This window comes from Salvelinus fontinalis, chromosome 28 (assembly GCF_029448725.1).
Source record: "Salvelinus fontinalis isolate EN_2023a chromosome 28, ASM2944872v1, whole genome shotgun sequence".
Taxonomy (NCBI): domain Eukaryota; kingdom Metazoa; phylum Chordata; class Actinopteri; order Salmoniformes; family Salmonidae; genus Salvelinus; species Salvelinus fontinalis.
The window spans coordinates 1,248,606-1,269,962 of record NC_074692.1 but is presented as its reverse complement, the minus strand read 5'-3'; the positions used below and the strand labels follow the sequence as shown (position 1 = coordinate 1,269,962).

The 21,357-nt window shown below is 40.1% G+C and overlaps 3 protein-coding genes across 3 annotated transcripts; all 3 read right to left on the bottom strand.

The window, feature by feature from the left end:
- Nucleotides 1-5,708: 5,708 nt before the first annotated feature.
- On the bottom strand, nucleotides 5,709-13,748 carry LOC129825930 (inactive phospholipid phosphatase 7-like). The gene is made up of 2 exons (XM_055886047.1): nucleotides 13,162-13,748; nucleotides 5,709-9,272 (listed from the first exon to the last, which is right to left on the bottom strand). Exons 1-2 carry the CDS (start codon nucleotides 13,649-13,651, stop codon nucleotides 8,887-8,889), a joined length of 876 nt encoding a protein of 291 aa, XP_055742022.1. The 5' UTR covers nucleotides 13,652-13,748; the 3' UTR covers nucleotides 5,709-8,886.
- Nucleotides 13,749-15,126: 1,378 nt separating this feature from the next.
- Nucleotides 15,127-15,790, bottom strand: LOC129825859 (inactive phospholipid phosphatase 7-like). Its single transcript, XM_055885990.1, has one exon. It carries the CDS (start codon nucleotides 15,622-15,624, stop codon nucleotides 15,127-15,129), a length of 498 nt encoding a protein of 165 aa, XP_055741965.1. The 5' UTR covers nucleotides 15,625-15,790.
- A 278-nt stretch (nucleotides 15,791-16,068) lies between these two features.
- LOC129825857 (inactive phospholipid phosphatase 7-like) lies at nucleotides 16,069-17,679 on the bottom strand. Its single transcript, XM_055885989.1, has 2 exons — nucleotides 17,092-17,679; nucleotides 16,069-16,085 (listed from the first exon to the last, which is right to left on the bottom strand). Exons 1-2 carry the CDS (start codon nucleotides 17,579-17,581, stop codon nucleotides 16,069-16,071), a joined length of 507 nt encoding a protein of 168 aa, XP_055741964.1. The 5' UTR covers nucleotides 17,582-17,679.
- Nucleotides 17,680-21,357: the final 3,678 nt, after the last annotated feature.

The following is a 21,357-nucleotide window of genomic DNA, read 5'->3' as shown; positions in this document are numbered from 1 at the left end:
CATTCCTTATGTCACAAGTTACTGGAATACATTGGTCGCTAATATCTGTTGGAAAAAAGTCTGGTTATTACCACACAAATACTTGCTTGTTAACAAGGTCAAAGAGGTCTCTCAGAATGATCCATAAGTATTACCCTGCGAATCATTACCTGAAGAAACTCAAAAAAGACATTAACATTGATTGTACTTTTTGTGTTGAGCATCCAGTTTCGCATTTATTTTGGCATTGATATTCAGCTTTATAATTGTTAACATTCTTGATGACTTTTGTTTTTTATGGGAGAATGTGCTGCTCGGTTTCCTTAACCATAATAAAGAAAATGAAAAACAATTTTACCTTAAAAATCTAATTGTGCTAATGGAAAAATGTCATATTCATGAATGTAAATTCACAAAAAAAAACACTCCTCTGTTTTCTATAAGGAATTTGAGCAGTACATTAAGACCATTCTACATTCTTCTAATAACAAAGCTGTTAAAACAATCAATATGTGTGCATCTTTTAAGGTCTTTGTATAATCTGTCGTTTGTTGTACCCCCTAGCATATGTTATCATTGTCTGTTTATATACTTCTTGTATGTATACTGATTTTTCTACAATAAATAAATAAATAAATAAATAAATAAATACTCCGACAATTAATCCACACATAAAACGGTCAACCGAATCGTTTCTAGTCATCTCTCCTCCTTCCAGGATTTTTTGTCTTATATGGTGATTGGCATCTACACTTTCATAGTATTACCGGCAAAACAGTTCGTCTTTCAATCACCCACGTGGGTATAACCAAATGAGGAGATGGCACGTGGGTACCTGCTTCTATAAACCAATGAGGAGATGGGAGATGTAGGACTTGCAGCGCGATCTGCGTCAGAAATAGGAATGACTTATATTTTACATGCTGACCAGACCAGACACGTCGCGCGCCAACGAGCGTCTGCGTTGCCAAGGGCTAAAATAGAAGTCATTCCTCTTTCTGCCAGCCAGGCTGCGCTGTTCTGAGCCAAATGCAATTTTCCCAAGTCCCTCTTAGTGGCACCTGACCACACTACTGAACATTATTCTAGGTGCGACAAACCAGGGCCTGTAGGACCCACCTTGTTGATAGTGTTGTTAAGAAGTCAGAGCAGTGCTTTATTATGGACAGACTTCTCCCCATCCTAGTTACTGTTCTATCAACATGTTTTGACCATGACAGTTTACAATCCAGGGTTACTCCAAGCAGTTTAGGCAATTTCCACATTATTCATTACGAGATGTAGTTGAGTTTTAGGGTTTAGTGAATGATTTGTCCCAAATAAAATATTTTTAGTTATGGAAATATTTAGGACTAACTTATTCCTTGCTACCCTTTCTGAAACTATCTAGAGCTCTTTGTTAAGTGTTGCAGTCATCTCAGTCGCTGTAGTAGCTGATTGTATTGTGTTGAGTCATCCGCATACAAAGACACACTGATCGATAATGTCAAAGATGCACTGAAGAGATGCATACAAAGCTCACCCCTGCACTCCATTTGGCAAATCTGACAATAATTATATCCTCCTGATTCCTGCTTACAAGCAAAAAATAAAGCAGGAATTACCAGTGACTCGCTCAATATGGAAGTGGTCAGATGACGCAGATGCTACACTACAGGACTGTTTTGCTAGCACAGCCTGGAATATGTTCCGGGATTCATCCAATGGCATTGAGGAGTACACCACCTCATTCATCGGCTTAATCAATAAGTGCATCGACGACGTCATCCCCACATTGACTGTACGTACATATCCCAACCAGAAGCCATGGATTACAGGCAACATCCGCATCGAGCTAAAGGCTAGAGCTGCTGGTTTCAAGGAGTGGGAGACTATTCCGGACGCTTATAAGAAATCCTGCTATGCCCTCAGACGAACCATCAAACAAGCCAAGCGTCAATATAGGAATAAGATTGAATCCTACTACACCAGCTCCTACTACACCAGAGGATCTGAGGCAAAAGCAAACCATGCTATTATCTGAGGACAGCTCCCCATCAAACAAACACATGAAAATCATAATTCAACCCACCAGGCGCGACACAAAACTCAGAAATAACTAAATAATTAATGTATTACCTTTGAAGATCTTCTTCTGTTGGCACTCCAATATGTCCCATAAACATCATAAATGGTCCTTTTGTTTGATAAATTCCGTTGTTATATCTCCAAAATATCCATTTATTTGGCGCGTTTGATTCAGAAAAACACTGGTTCCAACTCGAGCAACATAACTACAAAATATCTAATAAGTTACCTGTAATCTTGATCCAAACATTTCAAACATCTTTCCTAATACAACTTTAGGTATTTTTTAACGTAAATAATCGGTAAAATTTAAGACGGGATAAACTGTGTTCAATACCGGACGAAAATAAAGTGGAGCGAGCTTTCAGGTCACGCGCCCCAACGACAACAGTACACAAGACTCGACCCTCATTCTGAACAGCCATACTTCTTCATTACTCAAAAGAAAAACATCAACCAATTTCTAACGACTGCTGACATCCAGTGGAAGCGATAGGAACTGCAAGCAAGTGCCTTAGAAATCTAGATCCACATAGAAATCCCATTTTCCACAGTACACCATCATGTTCAGTATGTTGCAGTAAATACACCACAAAACATCAATACAGTACTTTATTGTTGAATTATACAGAAAAAATGATTGCTAATAGTGAATATGTAATTATATATTACAGCATACCAACTGATACTTGGTTTTTCATAGCACTTGCACTTTAGGCCTTAACAAAGGCTTCTAACCTGACAGTAACTACAAGACAAAACAGATCAAAAGGACATTGCTAGCCACTCAACCATTACAGGTTTAACACTACCACTCTGATCTGTCCCTTCCATAAAATAATTTGTTATAAATTAAATCGTACCACATTCTCACTAAAGGGTGCAACAAATATAGCCTCTTAGAAGACACACCTCAAAATACGTTAATGAGTCAGAAACAACAATACCATGTATCCACTAGTGTTGTACATAAGGTTTTGATACAGTATACTATTTTAGCCTTCTCACTCATGGGCGCAACAAATATAGCCTCTTACAAGGCCTACATTAAGATATGTTAATGAGCCAGGGATTATTTTAACATTTTCCCACAATGCATCATAATTAAATCTGTAAAACACATTCACGGTATTTTACTGTGCATTCTACGGTGTTTTACGGTTGAAATGACAGAAAAGTCTTACAGTGTACTGCCAAAACAATGACCATGTGACGAATGCATTTGCCAGGGTGGGGTGTAAGGAAAGGTTTGATGTTAAAACGATGAGGCATGCTTGTCCAGAGACGTGAATGTCTGAGCTCAGGCAGGTATTCATAGAGTGCTGAGTCAGACTTGAGCTTCAGTAAAGTTACTGGATCACCATCATGAGAAGGAGGAGGAGGAGTGGTAGGAGTGGTGGTGGTGGTGTTTGGACTGATAAAGGCAGCTGCTTTATGAGCCTCAGTCTGTCAGGAGCAACTCGGACTCAGGGGTAGACGTAACATAGTAAATGTATCAAGTATTAATTTGTGGATTTCCATCATACATCTCATATGATTTGAATTGCAATTCTTATATGTTAAGAATTGCAATTTCAACAATGTATTACATATTTGCAAAACGTATGATATGTTACAAATTCCAATTTGTTGTGGCTAACATTAGCTAGGTGGTTAGGTAGCTTATGCTAACATTACCTAAGCTAACATTAGCTAGGCTAGGGATTATGGTTCAGGTTAGGAGTTAGGTTAAAGGGTTAAGGTTAGGGTTAGGTGAAGGGTTAGTTAACATGCTAAGTAGGTGCAACGTAGTTAAAAAGTAATAAGTACTTGCAATGTTGCTAAAGTTGTTTGTGATGAGATTTGAACACACAACTTTTGGGTTGCAAAACATTTGTGTTATACACCTACCCATCCCCCCTGACCAACCACCCTACCTTTGTATATGCCTTACCTTACCTTATGTCTTATGTAACCATACCAAACGTAACATATCATACTAATTTGAGTGTCCTGGATTTACAGTTACTATGTTACCTTTAGTCTATGAGACCAGGCAGGAGAGGCAGCACAACAACAACCTTGTGTTAGTGACACCTTCTGTGAAACACAGACTGCCTCTGCTGCAGCAACAACAAAATTCCCCTGACGGCCATTTTAATTGCCAAACAAGATACTTACCATTGCAACTGTGAGACTAAGATCACATGACAGGCATAAGAAAAATGCACTGATGTCTCTCGCTCCCATTCTCTATCTCTCTCGCTGACACACACAAATACATTACATGGCCACATACAAAAGTATGTGGACACCCCTTCAAAGAAGTGGAATCGGCTATTTCACCCACACCCGTTGCTGAGGTGTATAAAATCGAGCAAACAGCCATTCTATCTCAAAAGACAAACAATGGCAGTAGAATGGCCCGTACTGAAGAGCTCAGTGACTTTCAACATGACACAAGTCAGTTCATCAAAATTCTGTCCTGCTACAGCTGCCCCGGTCAACTGTACTGTAAGGGCTGTTATTGGGAAGTTGTGGGCCACACAAGCTCACAGAATGGAACAGCCGAGTGCTGAAGCGCACAGTGCGTAAAAATGTGATGAATCAACATCTGGCAATTCGACGGACGAATCTAGGTTTGGCGGATTCCAGAAAATCACTTCCTGCCCCAATGCATAGTGCCAACTGTACAATTTGGTGGAGGAGGAATAATGTTTTTCATGGTTAGGGCCAGGCCACTAGTTCCAGTGAAGGGAAATCTTAACGCTACAGCATACACTGACATTCTAGACGATTCTGTACTTCCAACTTTGTGGTAACAGTTTGGGGAAGGCCCTTTCCTGTTTCATCATGACATTACCCACATGCACAAAGCGAGGTCCACACAGAAATGGTTTGTCGAGATTGTTGTGGAAGAACTTGACTGGCCTGCACAGAGCCCTGATCTCAACCCCATTGAACACCTTTGGGATGAATTGGAATGTTGACTGGGAGCCAGTGCCTGACCTCACTAATGCTCTTGGGGCTGAATGGAAGCAAGTCCCCACAGCAATGTTCCAACATCTAGTACAGGGGTGTCCAACCCTGTTCCTGGAGAGCTACCTTCCTGTTTGTTTTCACTCCAACCCCAGTTGTAACTAACCTGGTTCAGTTGATCAACCAGCTAATTATTAGAAATAAGTGTGCTAGATTAGGGTTGGAGGGAAAACCTACAGGATGGCACAGTAGCTCTCCAGGAACAGGGTTGGAGAGCCCTGATCTAGTGAAAGCCTTCCCAGAAGAGTGGAGCCTGTTATAGCAGTAAAGGGGGGAACAACTCCATATGAATGCCCATGATTTTGGAATGAGATGTTCGATGAGCATACTTTTGGCTATGTAGTGTATATACGGGATAAAGGTCCATAATATTGCATTACATTACTATGTTGATGAATACCATTGAATAAATAGTTGAATTGACATATTAAAATTGAGTTTGGTTCAGGCACATCCAACAAATAATTGCCATGTTGACAAAGTGTACAGCTACTGTATAGCGCAGAGGAGGGTATTGTTAAAAGGTGTCCTAGATGGAGCACACCTCTGTAAAAATAGAATGCACCTACATAAAATGCACCTGCATCTCGAGGGCACTGTCCCTTATGTTCTCATCCATACAAAATGTCACACATTTCAGCAAATCAATTGAGGATATCATTTATGTTTAATGGATATGCCAATACATAGACGCATGCGTGTATACACTATTCAAGATCAGATAGTACATGAAAAGATTGCTGGTAACATTTCATTGTTCAAAGATAAATGACCCACTTTGTAATAGAATTAAACCAACCCTAACCCATCCATCTGAATTCAAATCAATCTGTTCAGTGAATGCTTACTTACTGAATAGTTTATTATTACGCAACCCTGTCCCACACCTTACTTATCCAAAATGTTGATCTATTGAAAAATCTCATTTCAATCTTAACTTTTGTTTTAACCAGTAACTGTAGACTGCCTTACAAAAGGACAGCAGTTTCATTATGTGGTGGCATGAAAAAAATTACCGCATAGAAATATTTTGATCTGAATGCCTCAGGAAGCTATCGCTTACACATTTGAAACGGACAACACTTAAGGCAAAACCCACAAAATTAAACACAATATAAGGTGTGTTGCTGAAATTACTGTAAAGAAAACGTAGAGACACGTATTTCCATTCATGTAAAAATAGCATCTTAGGCAATTAGAACAGCATCAGTTTTTCACAATTCCTGACATTTAATCCAAGTAAAAATTCCCTGTTTTAGGTCAGTTAGGATCACCACTTTAGTTTAAGAATGTGAAAAGTCAGAATAATAGTAGAGAGAATGATTAATTTCAGCTTTTATTTCTTTTATCACATTCCCAGTGGGTCAGAAGTTTACATACACTCAATTAGTATTTGGTAGCATTGCCTTTAAATTGTTTAACTTGGGTCAAACGTTTCGGGTAGCCTTCCACAAGCTTCCCACAATAAGTTGGGTGAATTTTGGCCCATTCTTCCTGACAGAGCTGGTGTAAATGAGTCAGGTTTGTAGGCCTTCTTGCTCGCACATGCTTTTTCAGTTCTGCCCACAAAATTTCTATAGGATTGAGGTCAGGGCTTTGTGATGGCCACTCCAATACCTTGACTTTGTTGTCCTTAAGCCATTTTGCCACAACTTTGGAAGTATGCTTGGGGTCATTGTTCATTTGGAAGACCCATTTGTGACCAATCTTTAACTTCCTGACTGATGTCTTGAGATGTTGCTTCAATATATGCACATCATTTTCCTGCCTCATGATGCCATCTATGTTGTGAAGTGCACGAGTCCCTCCTGCAGCAAAGCACCCCCACAACATGATGCTGCCACCCCTGTTCTTCATGGTTGGGATGGTGATCTTCGTCTTGCAAGCCTCCCCCTTTTTCCTCCACATATTACGATGGTCATTATGGCCAAACAGTTATATTTTTGTTTCCTCAGACCAGAGGACAAAAAGTACGAAAAGTACGATCTTTGTCCCCATGTGCAGTTGCAAACCGTAGTCTGGCTTTTTTATGGTGGTTTTGGAGCGGCCTTTCCTTGCTGAGTGGCCTTTCAGGTTATGTCGATATAGGACTCGTTTTACTGTGGATATAGATACTTTTGTACCTGTTTCCTCCAGTATCTTCACAAGGTCCTTTGAGGTTGTTCTGGGATTGATTTGCACTTTTCGCACCAAAGTACGTTCATCTCTAGGAGACAGAACGCGTCTTCTTCCTGAGCGGTATGACGGCTGCGTGATCCCATGGTGTTTATACTTGCAAACTATTGTTTGTACAGATGAATGTGGTACTTTCAGGCATTTGGAAATTGCTCCCAGGGATGAACCAGACTTGTGGAGGTCTTTTTTCTGAGGTCTTGGCTGATTTCTTTTCATTTTCCCATGATTGTCAAGCAAAGAGGCACTGAGTTTGAAGGTAGGCCTTGAAATACATCCACAGGTACACCTCCAATTGACTCAAATTATGTAAATTATGTAAATTAGCCTATCAGAAGCTTCTAATCATTTTCTGGAATTGTCCAAGCTTTTTAAAGGCACAGTCAACTTAGTGTATGTAAACTTCTGACCCACTGGAATTGTGATACAGTGAATTATAAGTGAAATAATCTGTCTGTAAACAATTGTTGGAAAAAATGATTGTGTCATGTACAAAGCAGATGTCCTAACCGACATGCCAAAACTATAGTTTGTTAACAAGAAATGTGTGTAGTGTTTGAAAAACAAGTTTTAATGACTCGAACCTAAGTGTATGTAAACTTCCGACTTCAGCTGTATATGATGCTCACAAGCCACACAATAGTTGGATATTCATTTCCCACTGAGCAAACCATTTCTGTACTTACAGCATTCTTAGAAATTAATTTAGTCAGGTTTTTGATTGGCAGACCAACATTTTTTATTGACATTTGTCAATAAAACTCATGAATGCAACTGTTTATGTCAAATTATTCTACTTGTAGCCCTAAATGTCCTGAAAAGAAAATGGTAAAACACTTAGTTTTAAGGCTAAATATGGACTGCAGATAAATGAAAGTAGTGAAGAAAAAAAATTATTTTTGCTGTGGGTCCTTGGGCCTGATAATGCTCTTTTGACACCCCTCTTTCAAAGTAACTGAGATCTCTTCATCTTGCCATGGTAGCCAAAGTAATGGGCAACTAGGCATTTTATACATGACCCTAAGCATGATGGGATGTTAATTGCTTTTTTAACTCAGGAACCACACTTGGTTGGAAGCATCTGCTATCAATATACTTTGCGTCCCTCATTTACTCAAGTGTTTACTTTGGCAGTTACCTGTATCTTCTCCTGCATACTGTACACAAAATATCTGACAGTGAGTCATGTAAAAGTGTGTCTTTCACAAAATCCCTGATAGCTTATGATTGTTTTACTGATACTAGCAAATTTTAAATACATACACTTTCAGGTGCAGAGAATGAGTTTTAAAAACACTGTTTTTTTATAGTAAAAAATTAATTGTCATATATGTTGACAAAACAAAAAATTGTGGATCAAAATGTAATAAATAAACGCTAGTCAGAAAGACATCGGAAATGTGTCACAAGGATGCATTAATTTCCTTGCATACTGCATTTACACTGGAGAAAGAAATTCAGTCAAAGCTGAAAAAAAACGTATTATCTAGGGGTAAATGTGATTAACATACATTATGTCTTCATAGACTTCTATTTAAAATGACATGAGGGCCAGTGAGGGGCTGTGACAGAAAAACGTAACTAAAATAGGGACCGAGGGATAGGAGGATGTCAAGCTTTTGTGGGTTTCCTAAAATGCTGATATTGTCATTAGAGGGGGATCCAACTGAGTTTCCCGATGGAGATCAAAGTCTGACAAGTGTTGGAGGGAAGCCACACCATTTCAACTAGATTGAAATGGAGATAGCCCAATGCAAAACCAAATCCCACATCTGTCAGGTGGTGGCGGCCAAGAAGAACGCGGGACATGCCGGCCAGGAAAGCCCACAGCACCAGTAAGATGCGCAGAGGGACAGCGAGCACTAAGTGTGACAAAAGGAACTTGGATACCATGGCAGCCCGGCTTGCATGTGCTGCTGGGAAAGAGTAAATGTCCATCGCTATGTAATCAAAGAGGCCAGGCGTCATCTCCCATGGTCCTTTGCGCTTCACGAGTTTCTGCATTCCGGCGACGGTCATTACATCCAGTAAAAGAGCTGAGGAGGGAGAGGAAATTATGTGTTAGCGTAAAGGATTAACAGAAAACATCTTAGACCTAGATGATAGATGATAGTAGGATATCTGAGTCAGGACCTGCACAAGTTTTACCAGTGCCAACCACTTGTTTTTAAAGTTGGCATGCCCCAAATCTGTCCCTGTTTGTAGATTCCAGCCCATCTAGCCTAGCCAACTGTACCAATCACACAAAGGGGTTTATAGGGTCTGGAGAGCAGTTGACTTGCATTGGTTTTTGGACAAAAATGCCCAAAAAATAGCATTGCAGATAGTGACCAGGTAAACAAAAAAAAAGCGTGAATTGCTGTCTTACCTTGTCCATAGACTGCTAATAAATTAAGGAAACCAAAGCGTAATTTTGTAACTATCCCTTTATGATGATCTCATAATCCATTATAAGCCTTGTCAGTATCCATGAACTGTTTATAATCTGTTAGTATCATATTATAATGAATCAGTTATCAGTCACACATTTTGTTGTGTTACAGCCTTAATTTAAAATTGATTAAATTGAGATGGTGTATCAATACACCCAGTCACTACAAAAACACAGGCGTCCTTCTTAACTCAGTTGCCAGAGAGGAAGGAAACAGCTCAGGGATTTCACCATGAGGCTAATGGTGACTTTAAAACAGTTACAGAGGTTAATGGCTGTGATAGGAGACAACTGACACTGGATCAACAACACAACACACAATACAACCACAATACTAAACGTAATGACAGTGTGAAAAGAAGAACAAATCAACCCAAAGAGATATCCGCCATGTTGGATTTAACATAAATCAGAAATAGCATTATAAATATTCACTTACCTTTGATGATCTTTTTCAAAATGCACTCCCAGGAATCCCAGAAAATGTTTTATTTGTTCCATAAAGTCCATCATTTATGTCCAAATTACTCCTTTTGGTTCGCGCGTTCAGTACACAATCTAAACTCACGTCGTGCGGGCAGGTCCAGGCAAAAGTTCAGACGAAAAGTCATATTACAGTCCGTAGAAACATGTCGAACGAAGTATAGAATCAATCTTTAGGATGTTTTTAACATAAATTTTCAATAATGTTCCAACCGGAGAATTCCTTTGTCTTCAGAAAAGCAATGGAACAGAGCTCGCTCTCACGTGAACGAGCGTCACGTGCTCCTGGCATTTTGCCAGAGCCCTGACTCATTCCCCTCTCATTCGGCCCCACTTCACAGTAGAAGCATCAAACAAGGTTCTAAAGACTGTTGACATCTAGTGGAAGCGTTAGGAAGTGCAAAACGACCCCATAGACACTGTGTATTTGATAGGCCAAGAGTTGAAAACCTACAAACCTCAGATTTCCCACTTCCTGGTTGGATTCTTCTCAGTTTTTCGCCTGCCATATGAGTTCTGTTATACTCACAGACATCATTCAAACAGTTTTAGAAACTTCAGAGTGTTTTCTATCCAAATCTACTAATAATATGCATATATTAGCAATTGGGACTGAGTAGCAGGCAGTTTACTCTGGGCACGCTTTTCATCCAAACGTGACAATGCTGCCCCCTATCCATAACAAGTTAAAGCAAGGTCCCTGAACTCTCATGTATTTTCTGCACTATGCAATGATATGGGGAGTGCTGGTTATCAAGGGGCAATGTATTGACACATTTTTTTTAAATTGAGAGACAAGCTTAAAGTTTTCTTTACGGATTACACCAAAAACTGGATTTGTTATCCCATTCATGCCCTGAACAAGAGCCTCGTCAAAATTGCAACAAGCAGTCCGCACACTGGCCCCTATTATTAGCATTTTATTATTATTATTATTATACAACAAAAAATATTAGAAAGGCCCATGTGGCTGAATATGTACCAGCCCATCTGGCATATGATAGAATTGCCCTGTGGCCAGTCTATCACTGATGGTAGCCTATTGAAAACATTCTTTATATTGTGAATCAGCTCATGACCAGTATTCCAACTGTTTCAACATGAGAGAGCTTACTGAGGACACAGATATCACAGACAGCTTTCCTAGACACGTCTGGATGGGGCCATAAACAAACACGAAACCCCTCACCCAGAGTAAGCTAAAATTCTAGACCACTTTTATTCTACCTACAAAAAATGCATGCAAGGCAGGGCTGTTGTGTAGCGGGTCGAGAGCTTAAAGTTCTTTGGTTTCCACATCACTAAGGACCTAACATGGTCCACAAACACCCGCACAGTCGTGAAGCAGGCATGGCAGCACCTCTTCCTCCTCAGGAGGCTGAAAAGATTTGGCATGGGCCCTCAGATCCTCAAAAAATTAGACAGCTGCACTATTAAGAGCATCTTAACTGGTTGCATCATCGCTTGGTATACCAAATGAACGCAAACGCTACAGAGGGTGGTGTGGACAGCCAAGCACATCACTGAGGCTGAGCTCCCTGCCATCCAGGACCTGTATATCAGGCGGTGTCAGGGGAAGGCCCCAAAAATTGCCAAAGACTCCAGGGCCCGGTTGCCTAAAACATCTTAAGTAAATTTCCCTCTTACCTTTTCCCTTAAAGTTTCCTTAACTTTAAGTCAGTTGCACAAAACATTTTAAGGAAAATGTCCCTCTTAAATTAAGTGAAAAATGGCTCCCATGAGGTCCGTTAAGTGCTTCATTCAGTATGAAAATGATGCCACTCTAATGATGATTTGAAAAAAGTTGCTTGAAAGGCATGAGCTCTGCTTAGTTTTTTGTGCAGGCTGTACACACTACATCAGTCACTCATTCACAATTTGACAACACTTGATAATGCCTAGAATTTGTGTGGCTGTAATGCACGCAAAAAAATCCATGCCTTTTGTGGTTAGTGGCCGTTGTGCCCTTCTCTCTGAGTGCTGCGCGCTCCATCAAGTGATCGGGTCTCTCTCACAGGCTACAAGTGACGACAGACACATTGGGGACGCAATTGCATGCGTCCTTATGCAATTCTGAGGTCCATATTGAAGATATTGGAAGAACTGTCCACATTGACTTTTCGTCAGCCAACAAGATGAGTAGGCCTAATGAACAGCAAAAGCACTAGCCTATGTCAATTTACTATCCCCCATAGTACAAAATATTATTTAATCACATTATAAGCGCAGCAATGTGCACATGGTAGTAGGCTACAAGCACAAATGTTCCATTAGCAGAAAACACCATTATCAAAAGTGACCGCAAATTCAATTATTCATGTAATGCTTCTATTATAAAGGTGCATTTATATGCTGAAAATTATCCTCCCCCAACTTGAAACTCATGTGCTGCTCATGTATGCCAGTTAGGCTCTACACCCCTTGTAAAGCAGATTCATGTGCTTAATTTGAAGTTATTTGGCCACTTTAGTTGTGATACAAACCATATTTAAACATATAGGCCTATGGGCTAGGCTACATGAGGTGTGGAACTATGATTCGAAAAAGTCAACAACAAAGAAAGTAATTGTTTCTTATGCTATTCTTGATTTAATACTGTCTTACATATACTAAATAATATATGTGTGAAATTTGTTTTGATTTAGAATGGACCTGTATCGAAACAGGGACAGTGGGAAAAGATACATGTGATCTGGTACAGGTAGCTCCATTCTTGTGTTCTTTTTTTATTCCGCATGCTACTATTTTATTTTGTGCATCGTTGGTAAGTGAAGTCTACACCAGTTGTATTCATTGCATGTGACACATATAATTTGATTTGAATAAGCTGTACCCAAGGTATGGAATTAAATGCACAGACAACATCCTATGAATACTCCTCAAGAGTGGTGGGAACAAAAACTCAATTCAGTCAGATAAAACCACTGTGAAGACGTGTCCCTTATGCTTGAATGATTCGAGTCTGCGACATTTGATGAAGAAAAGGTCAATCGAAAAATGTAATCACTTACCAAGAAGCAAATTGACCAGAACTTCTTGTCCTGCCATTGTGTTGCTTCTGGTGAGACATATAATTGTGCCAATAATCCAAGGGATGCCATGACCAGTGATTGCAAGCAGGTTGACCATGGAGCGCACACTGCCCCATGAGGAGTGAGAATATGCGCAAACCCCAAGCCTTTTGGACATGCATATATCAATCGCCAAAAGAGAGTTCATTGCAATGCCCTTAAAGGAGGGGTTGAGTTGTATGCAATCCTCTTCTGGAAGTTTAACAGATTCTCTGCGGTCCTCAGTGTTGTTTTCAAGCGGCTCCTGCTGTACATTTTGAGGTTGCTGCTGCTGCTGTTGGCTTGGCTGGCGTTTCAGTAAACCAGGCCGTCTTAATGTCCCCCGTGCCTCGTTGCTATTTCTGAGAGGCTGGTTCAGTGACATAAACTCGGGTCTGTTGATCGGGTCATTCCGATCTCTTATCCTGGATCTGGTCGGATTTATTGGCATTTTGATTCTGATATCAAATCAGCAAAACCTGACTATTCCCCCTTTCCATGTAGCGGGGACGTTATTACCGATATGGCGAAGAGTTGTCTGCAGAGAGATCAAGTGTTGCTCTGAGGCGCCAACTCAGTGCGAGTTATAAATAGATCTACTGCCTTACTTCTGTATCTGTATGACTGCACGTCTCCTTGATTTCAGCGGCTAATGTTCCATTAGCGGAAAACACCATTATCAAAAGTGACCGCAAATGCAATTGTAAATGTAATGCTTCTATTATAAAGGTACATTTTTATGTTGAAAATTATTATCACCAAACTTGAAACTCATGCGCTGCTTATGTCAGTTATGCTCTACACCCCTTGTAAAGCAGATTAATGTCCTTAAATTAAATAAGTTATTTGGCCACTTTAGTTGTGATACAAACCTTATTAAAACATATAGGCCTATGGGCCAGGCTACATGAGGTGTGCGACTATGATTGAAAAAGGCGACAACAAAAAAATATATTGTTTCTTATACTGGGCATCATTCACCAGTGATAATATATAATTCACAAGTGGTAGGCTAATATTGTCACCCATCAGACTATTCTTGATATAATATTGTCTTAACATATAGTAAATACTATATGTGTGAAATTTGTTTTGATTTAGAATGGACCATTATCATGCACCTATATCGAAACAGGAGCAGCGGGAAAAGATACATGTCATCTATGCATTTAAATAGCGAATGGAGGATGCTTTTCCCCGTGGTTCATTTTTCAAATAAATATAGTAGGCCTAGCCTATAGAAGCTGATGGGAACCTCGTCTTTTTATTAGTGGCCATCACTCTGTTTTCTCCCGCAATTGCATAGCCTATAGAAAGGGTGCACAACATGAGCGCATGGACTCTCATGAAGTGTTTGATTAGATTTTAGAATATATTTGCATTGATGTCAGAGTGATTAGAGGGACAATAGAGGGCTGAGTACCAGGCAGTTAGTTTGGTGGGCTACTAATGACCAGCAGCAGCATCATAGCTTGGAGAAGCCTAATTACTGTGACTAAACGGTCATGTGGAACTTGACTGCCTTCATGACTCGTGACCACCGGTGTGGTGGTAATACAGTCACCGCAACAGCCCTATCTGTACACATCTACCTGAAATACCTCTGCACATAGATCTGGCACAGGTAGCTCCATTCTTATGTATTTCTTTTCTTCCTCATGCTACTATTTTATTTTGTGCATAGTTGGTAGGTGAAGTCTACACCAGTTGTATTCATTGCATGTGACACATATAATTTGATTTGAATAAGCTGTACATAAGGGATGAAATGAAATGCACAGACAAAAACCTATTAATACCCCTCAAGAGTGGTGGGAAAGAAAACTAAAATCAGTCAGAAAAAAACACTGTGAAGACGTGTCCCTTATGTTTGAATGATTCGAGTCTGTGACATTTGATGAAGAAAAGGTCAATCGAAAGATTTAATCACTTACCAAGAAGCAAATTGACCAGAACTTCTTGTCCTGCCATTGTGTTGCTTCTGGTGAGACATATAATTGTGCCAACAATCCAAGGGATGCCATGACCAGTGATTGCAAGCAGGTTGACCATGGAGCGCACACTGCCCCATGAGGAGTGAGAATATGCGCAAACCCCAAGCCTTTTGGACATGCATATATCAATCGCCATAAGAGAGTTCATTGCAATGCCCTTAAAGGAGGGGTTGAGTTGTATGCAATCCTCTTCTGGAAGTTTAACAGATTCTCTGCGGTCCTCAGTGTTGTTTTCAAGCGGCTCCTGCTGTACATTTTGAGGTTGCTGCTGCTGCTGTTGGCTTGGCTGGCGTTTCAGTAAACCAGGCCGTCTTAATGTCCCCCGTGCCTCGTTGCTATTTCTGAGAGGCTGGTTCAGTGACAGAAACTCGGGTCTGTTGATCGGGTCATTCCGATCTCTTATCCTGGATCTGGTCGGATTTATAGGCATTTTGATTCTGATATCAAATCAGCAAAACCTGACTATTCCCCCTTTCCATGTAGCGGGGACGTTATTACCGATATGGTGAAGAGTTGTCTGCAGAGAGATCAAGTGTTGCTCTGAGGTGCGAGTTATAAATAGATCTACTGCCTTGCTTTTGTATCTGTATGAATGCACATGTCTCCTCGATTTCAGCGGCTAATGTTCCATTAGCGGAAAACACCACTATCAAAGGTGACCGCAAATTGCAATTATTTATGTAATGCTTCTATTATAAAGGTGCAGTTTTATGTTGAAAATTATTTTCACCAAACTTGAAACTCATGCGCTGCTTATGTCAGTTATGCTTTACACCCCTTGTAAAGCAGATTAATGTCCTTAAATTGAAGAACTTATTTGGCCACTTTAGTTGTGATACAAACCTTATTAAAACATATAGGCCTATGGGCCAGGCTACATGAGGTGTGCGACTATGATTGAAAAAGGGGACAACAAAAAAAATATATTGTTTCTTATACTGGGCATCATTCACCAGTGATAATATATAATTCACAAGTAGTAGGCTAATATTGTCACCCATCAGACTATTCTTGATATAATATTGTCTTAACATATAGTAAATACTATATGTGTGAAATTTGTTTTGATTTAGAATGGACCATTATCATGCACCTATATCGAAACAGGGGCAGCGGGAAAAGATACATGTCATCTATGCATTTAAATAGCGAATGGAGGATGCTTTTCCCCGTGGTTTATTTTCAAATAAATATAGTAGGCCTAGCCTATAGAAAGCTGATGGGAACCTCGTCTTTTTATTAGTGGCCATCACTCTGTTTTCTCCCGCAATTGCATAGCCTATAGAAATGGTGCGCAACATGAGCGCATGGACTCTCATGAATTGTTTGATTCGATTTTAGAACATATTTGCATTGATGTCAGAGTGATTCGAGGGACAATAGAGTGCTGAGTACCAGGCAGTTAGCAAGTTTGGTAGGCTACTAATGACCAGCAGCAGCATCATAGCTTGGAGAAGCCTAATTACTGTGACTAAACGGTCATGTGGAATTTGACTGCCTTCATGATTCTTGACAGCCGGTGTGGCGGTAATGCAGTCACCGCAACAGCCCTATGTACATATCTACCTGAAATACCTCTGCACATTGATCTGGTACAGGTAGCTCCATTCCTGTGTATTTTATTTATTCCTCAGGCTACTATTTTATTTTGTGCATCGTTGGGAAGTCTACACCAGTTGTATTCATTGCATGTGACACATATAAATTGATTTGAATAAGCTGTACACAAGGGATGAAATGAAATGCACTGACGAAAACCTATTAATACTTCTCAAGAGTGGTGGGAACGAAAACTAAATTCAGTCTAAAACACTGAAGACGTGTCCCTTATGCTTGAATGATTCGAGTCTGCGACATTTGATGCCAAAAAGGTAAATTGTATAAAATAAATACTTACCAAGAAGCAAATTGACCAGAACTTCTTGTCCTGCCATTGTGTTGCTTCTGGTGAGACATATAATTGTGCCAATAATCCAAGGGATGCCATGACCAGTGAATGCAAGCAGGTTGACCATGGAGCGCACACTGCCCCATGAGGAGTGAGAATATGCGCAAACCCCAAGCCTTTTGGACATGCATATATCAATCGCCATAAGAGAGTTCATTGCAATGCCCTTAAAGGAGGGGTTGAGTTGTATGCAATCCTCTTCTGGAAGTTTAACAGATTCTCTGCGGTCCTCAGTGCTGTTTTCAAGCGGCTCCTGCTGTACATTTTGAGGTTGCTGCTGCTGCTGTTGGCTTGGCTGGCGTTTCAGTGAACCAGGCCGCCGTAATGTCCCCCGTGCCTCGTTGCTATTTCTGAGAGGCTGGTTCAGTGACATAAACTCGGGTCTGTTGATCGGGTCATTCCGATCTCTTATCCTGGATCTGGTCTGATTTACAGGCATTTTGAATCTGATATCAAATCAGCAAAACCTGACTATTCCCCCTTACCATGTAGCGGGAACGTTATTACCGATATGGTGAAGAGTTGTCTGCTGCGCCAACTCAGTGTGTCAACTCAGTGCAAGTTATAAATAGATCTACTGCCTTGCTTCTCTGTATGACTGCACATGGCTCCTCGATTTCAGCCGTTTTTATTTAGCATACAAGACAAGTGACTGTACATCACTGGGGCCGAGCTCCCTGCCATCCAGGAACTCTAAACCAGGTGGTGTCAGAGGAAGGCCCTAAAAATTGTTAGACTCCAGCCACCCAAGTCATAGACATTTCTCTTTGCTACCGCATGGCAAGCGGTACTGATGCACCAAGTCTGGAATCAATAGAACCTTGAACAGCGTCTACCCCCAAACCATAAGCCTGCTAAATAGTTAGTTACTGTAAATAGTTAACGAAATAGCTACATGGACTATCTGCATTGAACCTTTTTGCATAAACATTTTTCTTATCTATCCTGCTGCCTAATCACGTTATTGCTAGTTATACAGTGCATTCAGAAGGTTTTCAGACCCCTTGACCTTTTCCACATTTTCTTAAGTTACAGCGTTATTAAAAGATGTATATATTGTTTGTTTTTCTCATCAATCTTGACACAATACCCCATAACGACAAAGCAGAAACTGGTTTTTAGAAATTGTGCAAATGTAATAAAAAAACTGAAATATCACATCACAAGTATTCAGACCCTTTACTCAGTACTTTGTTGAAGCACATTTGGCAGTGATTACAGCCTCGAGTCCTGGGTATGAGGCTGAAGAAATTTGGCTTGTCACCTAAAAGCGCCACAAACTTTTAAAGATGCTCCATTGAGAGCATCCTGTCAGGCTGCATCACTGCCTGGTACGGCAACTGCACCGCCCACAACCGCAGGGCTCTCCAGAGGGTGGTGCGGTCTGCACAACGCATCACCGGGGGCAAACTACCTGCCCTCCAGGACACCTACACCACCCGATGTCACAGGAAGGCCAAAAAGATCATCAAGGACAACAACCACCTGAGCCACTGCCTGTTCACCCCATTACCATCTAGAAGGCGAGGTCAGTACAGGTGCATCAAGCTGGGACCGAGAGACTGAAAAACAGCTTCTATCTCAAGGTCATCAGACTGTTTAACAGCCATCACTAACACAGAGAGGATGATTCGTACATACAGACTTGAAATCATTGGCCACTTTAATAAATGGATCACTAGTCACTTTAATAATTCCACCTTAATAATCTTGAAATATATTGCATTACTCATCTCATATGTATATACTGCATTTTATACCATCTAACGCATCTTGCCTATGCCGCTCTGTCATTGCTCATATTTATATGTATATATTCTTATTTCATTCCTTTACTTAGATTTGTGTGTATTAGGTAGTTGTTGTGGAATTGTTATATTACATGTTAGATATTGCTGCACTGCCGGAACTAGAAGCACAAGCATTTCGCAACGCTTGCAATAACATCTGCTAACCATGTGTATGTGACCAATACAATTTGATTTGATTTATAGCCAGGTTATTGTTATTCATCGAGTATTTATTATTATGTGTTATTACTTTTCTATTATTTCTTTATTTGATTTCTCGGCATTGTTGGGAAGGGCCCATAAGTAAGCATTTCACTGTTAATCTATACCTGTAGTTTACAAAGAACATGACGAATACGATTTGATTTGAAATGACTGACAGTAACCTCAGCCAATCGACCATGGACTATTATTAAGATATAAAAATTATAGCTGCAGAAGTTGCACCACAGGTTCAAAAGTTTTTCCTGATCTCATGACCTGGTCATTAACGTAAACTTTTTTCTCACTGCACCGAACAGAATTTCTATTGGCCCGGAAATGGAGTAGTTTATCAATGGGGCGCTGCCCCTTTAAGACAATTGCATTCCAAAAAAATATATAAACCTGGCTACAGTAGACTAGCCAGACGAATGCTAAAGTGTATTTTGTTTTTGTAGACTATCAACAGTAGCCAGCATTTTGAAGGTTTACTTTTGTAAATCACTTTCCCTAAAATAAATAAGTTCAGCTAGTAGATAGATGGCTGTACAGTATTGGAGAAAAGTTGAAAAAACTGACCCCTCCGACGCTGTACGTTACATCATGACGTGTCATGGCGTAACGTACAGCACGCGTAAAGCAACTAATTTTGTCTTACAGCCTCTCTCCACTAGGTGTAGCACTTCTCTCACCATTCAAAAACAAGAAAGGGACAGGGACAGAGTAAGGGGGGATACCTAGTCATTTTTTGCGTCATCACTGCAAGCTATCATGACTTTTAAAAGCTGCTGTTTACTTCTGAAGATCACTTTAGCAACGCCCTAAAAACCCGATTCAAATTCGACACAAACCTTCAAATAGGTATGTAATGACACATTATATAAACTCTTTATAGTGTTTTATTTATATCTTAGAGGCGATAAGCTGATAAATTGGACAGATCGAGTGAAAAAAGCCGTTTCCCAACACGACATCTCTCCTTCTCACTATCACACAATAGGTTAGCTTCCCCACCCGACATTTAAAAAAAGACCTGATGGAGCTCATTGCCTTCTTGGATCATGCAGCGATGGGCATCATGAAGGCCTAGTCATTGATTTTGTTGGAAAGGGGAGAAATTGTGCTTTACATTGGTATTGATATTACAGTTGATCTGGAAGTATTACGTTTTTTGGGCACTAAAATAAGGTCAATTGTACGGACCAGCGCGATGTACAAAAGTGAGGGAGTTTATGTTAGCTACCACCTTTTGTACTACTCAAGTGCTCGAGTAGTTGTGACTCATGGAAGCGTAGTGGTGCTTGAATGAACGGCCAATCATTTTGCTTAAATACAAATAGCACGACTTTTCCCTACAGAAAAAAACAGCATAGACCATCATTCGTTGTGTTTTCGCTGGTGACCAGCCTTTGTTGTGTTTTCACTGGTGACCAGCCATAATTGTGTTTTTTCATTGGTGACCAGCCATCGTTGTGTTTTTGCTGGTGACCAGCATAAGCTGACTTGCAAAGAGATGTTTATTTCCTATTGGAATCCAGGTTTATTAGGGCAATCCAACATTTTGAACTTTTATTCAGCCACAACCTGCATTCAGAATGACTGCCAGTGTTAGAAAAAAATGTATGAATGAGACTACCTAAACCATCTAAACTGGAACAACGATTTCAGTAATGGGTAAAATAAGTCCAACAAACAGATTGGATGTATGTTATTTATCTTTGTGTAGCATAAGATAAATGAAGTTATAAATGAATCAATCAATGTAGGCTACATGTCATTCTAAAAATGTAACTGCAATAGAGCATGTTGGGAAATGTGATCATCATGGGTGTGGTTTAGCAGACCAGCTTGACCACAATGGGGCAGGATACACTCTAAAAATATGATACATGTACAGTTGCAAGAAAAAGTATATGAACCCTTTGGAATTACCTGGAATTCTACATAAATTGGTCAAAACATGTGATCTGATCTTCCTCTAAGTCAACAATAGACAAACAGTGTGCTTAAACTAATAACACACAAATTATTGTATTTTTCTTGTCTATATTGAATACTTCGTTTCAACATTCACAGTGTAGGTTGGAAAAAGTATATGAACCCCTAGGCTAATCAATGAGATTGGAGATGTTGGTTAGAGCTGCCCTGCAATATAAAAAAACACTCACAAAATGTGAGTTTGCTATTCACATGAAGCATTGTCTCATGTGAACCATGCCTCAAA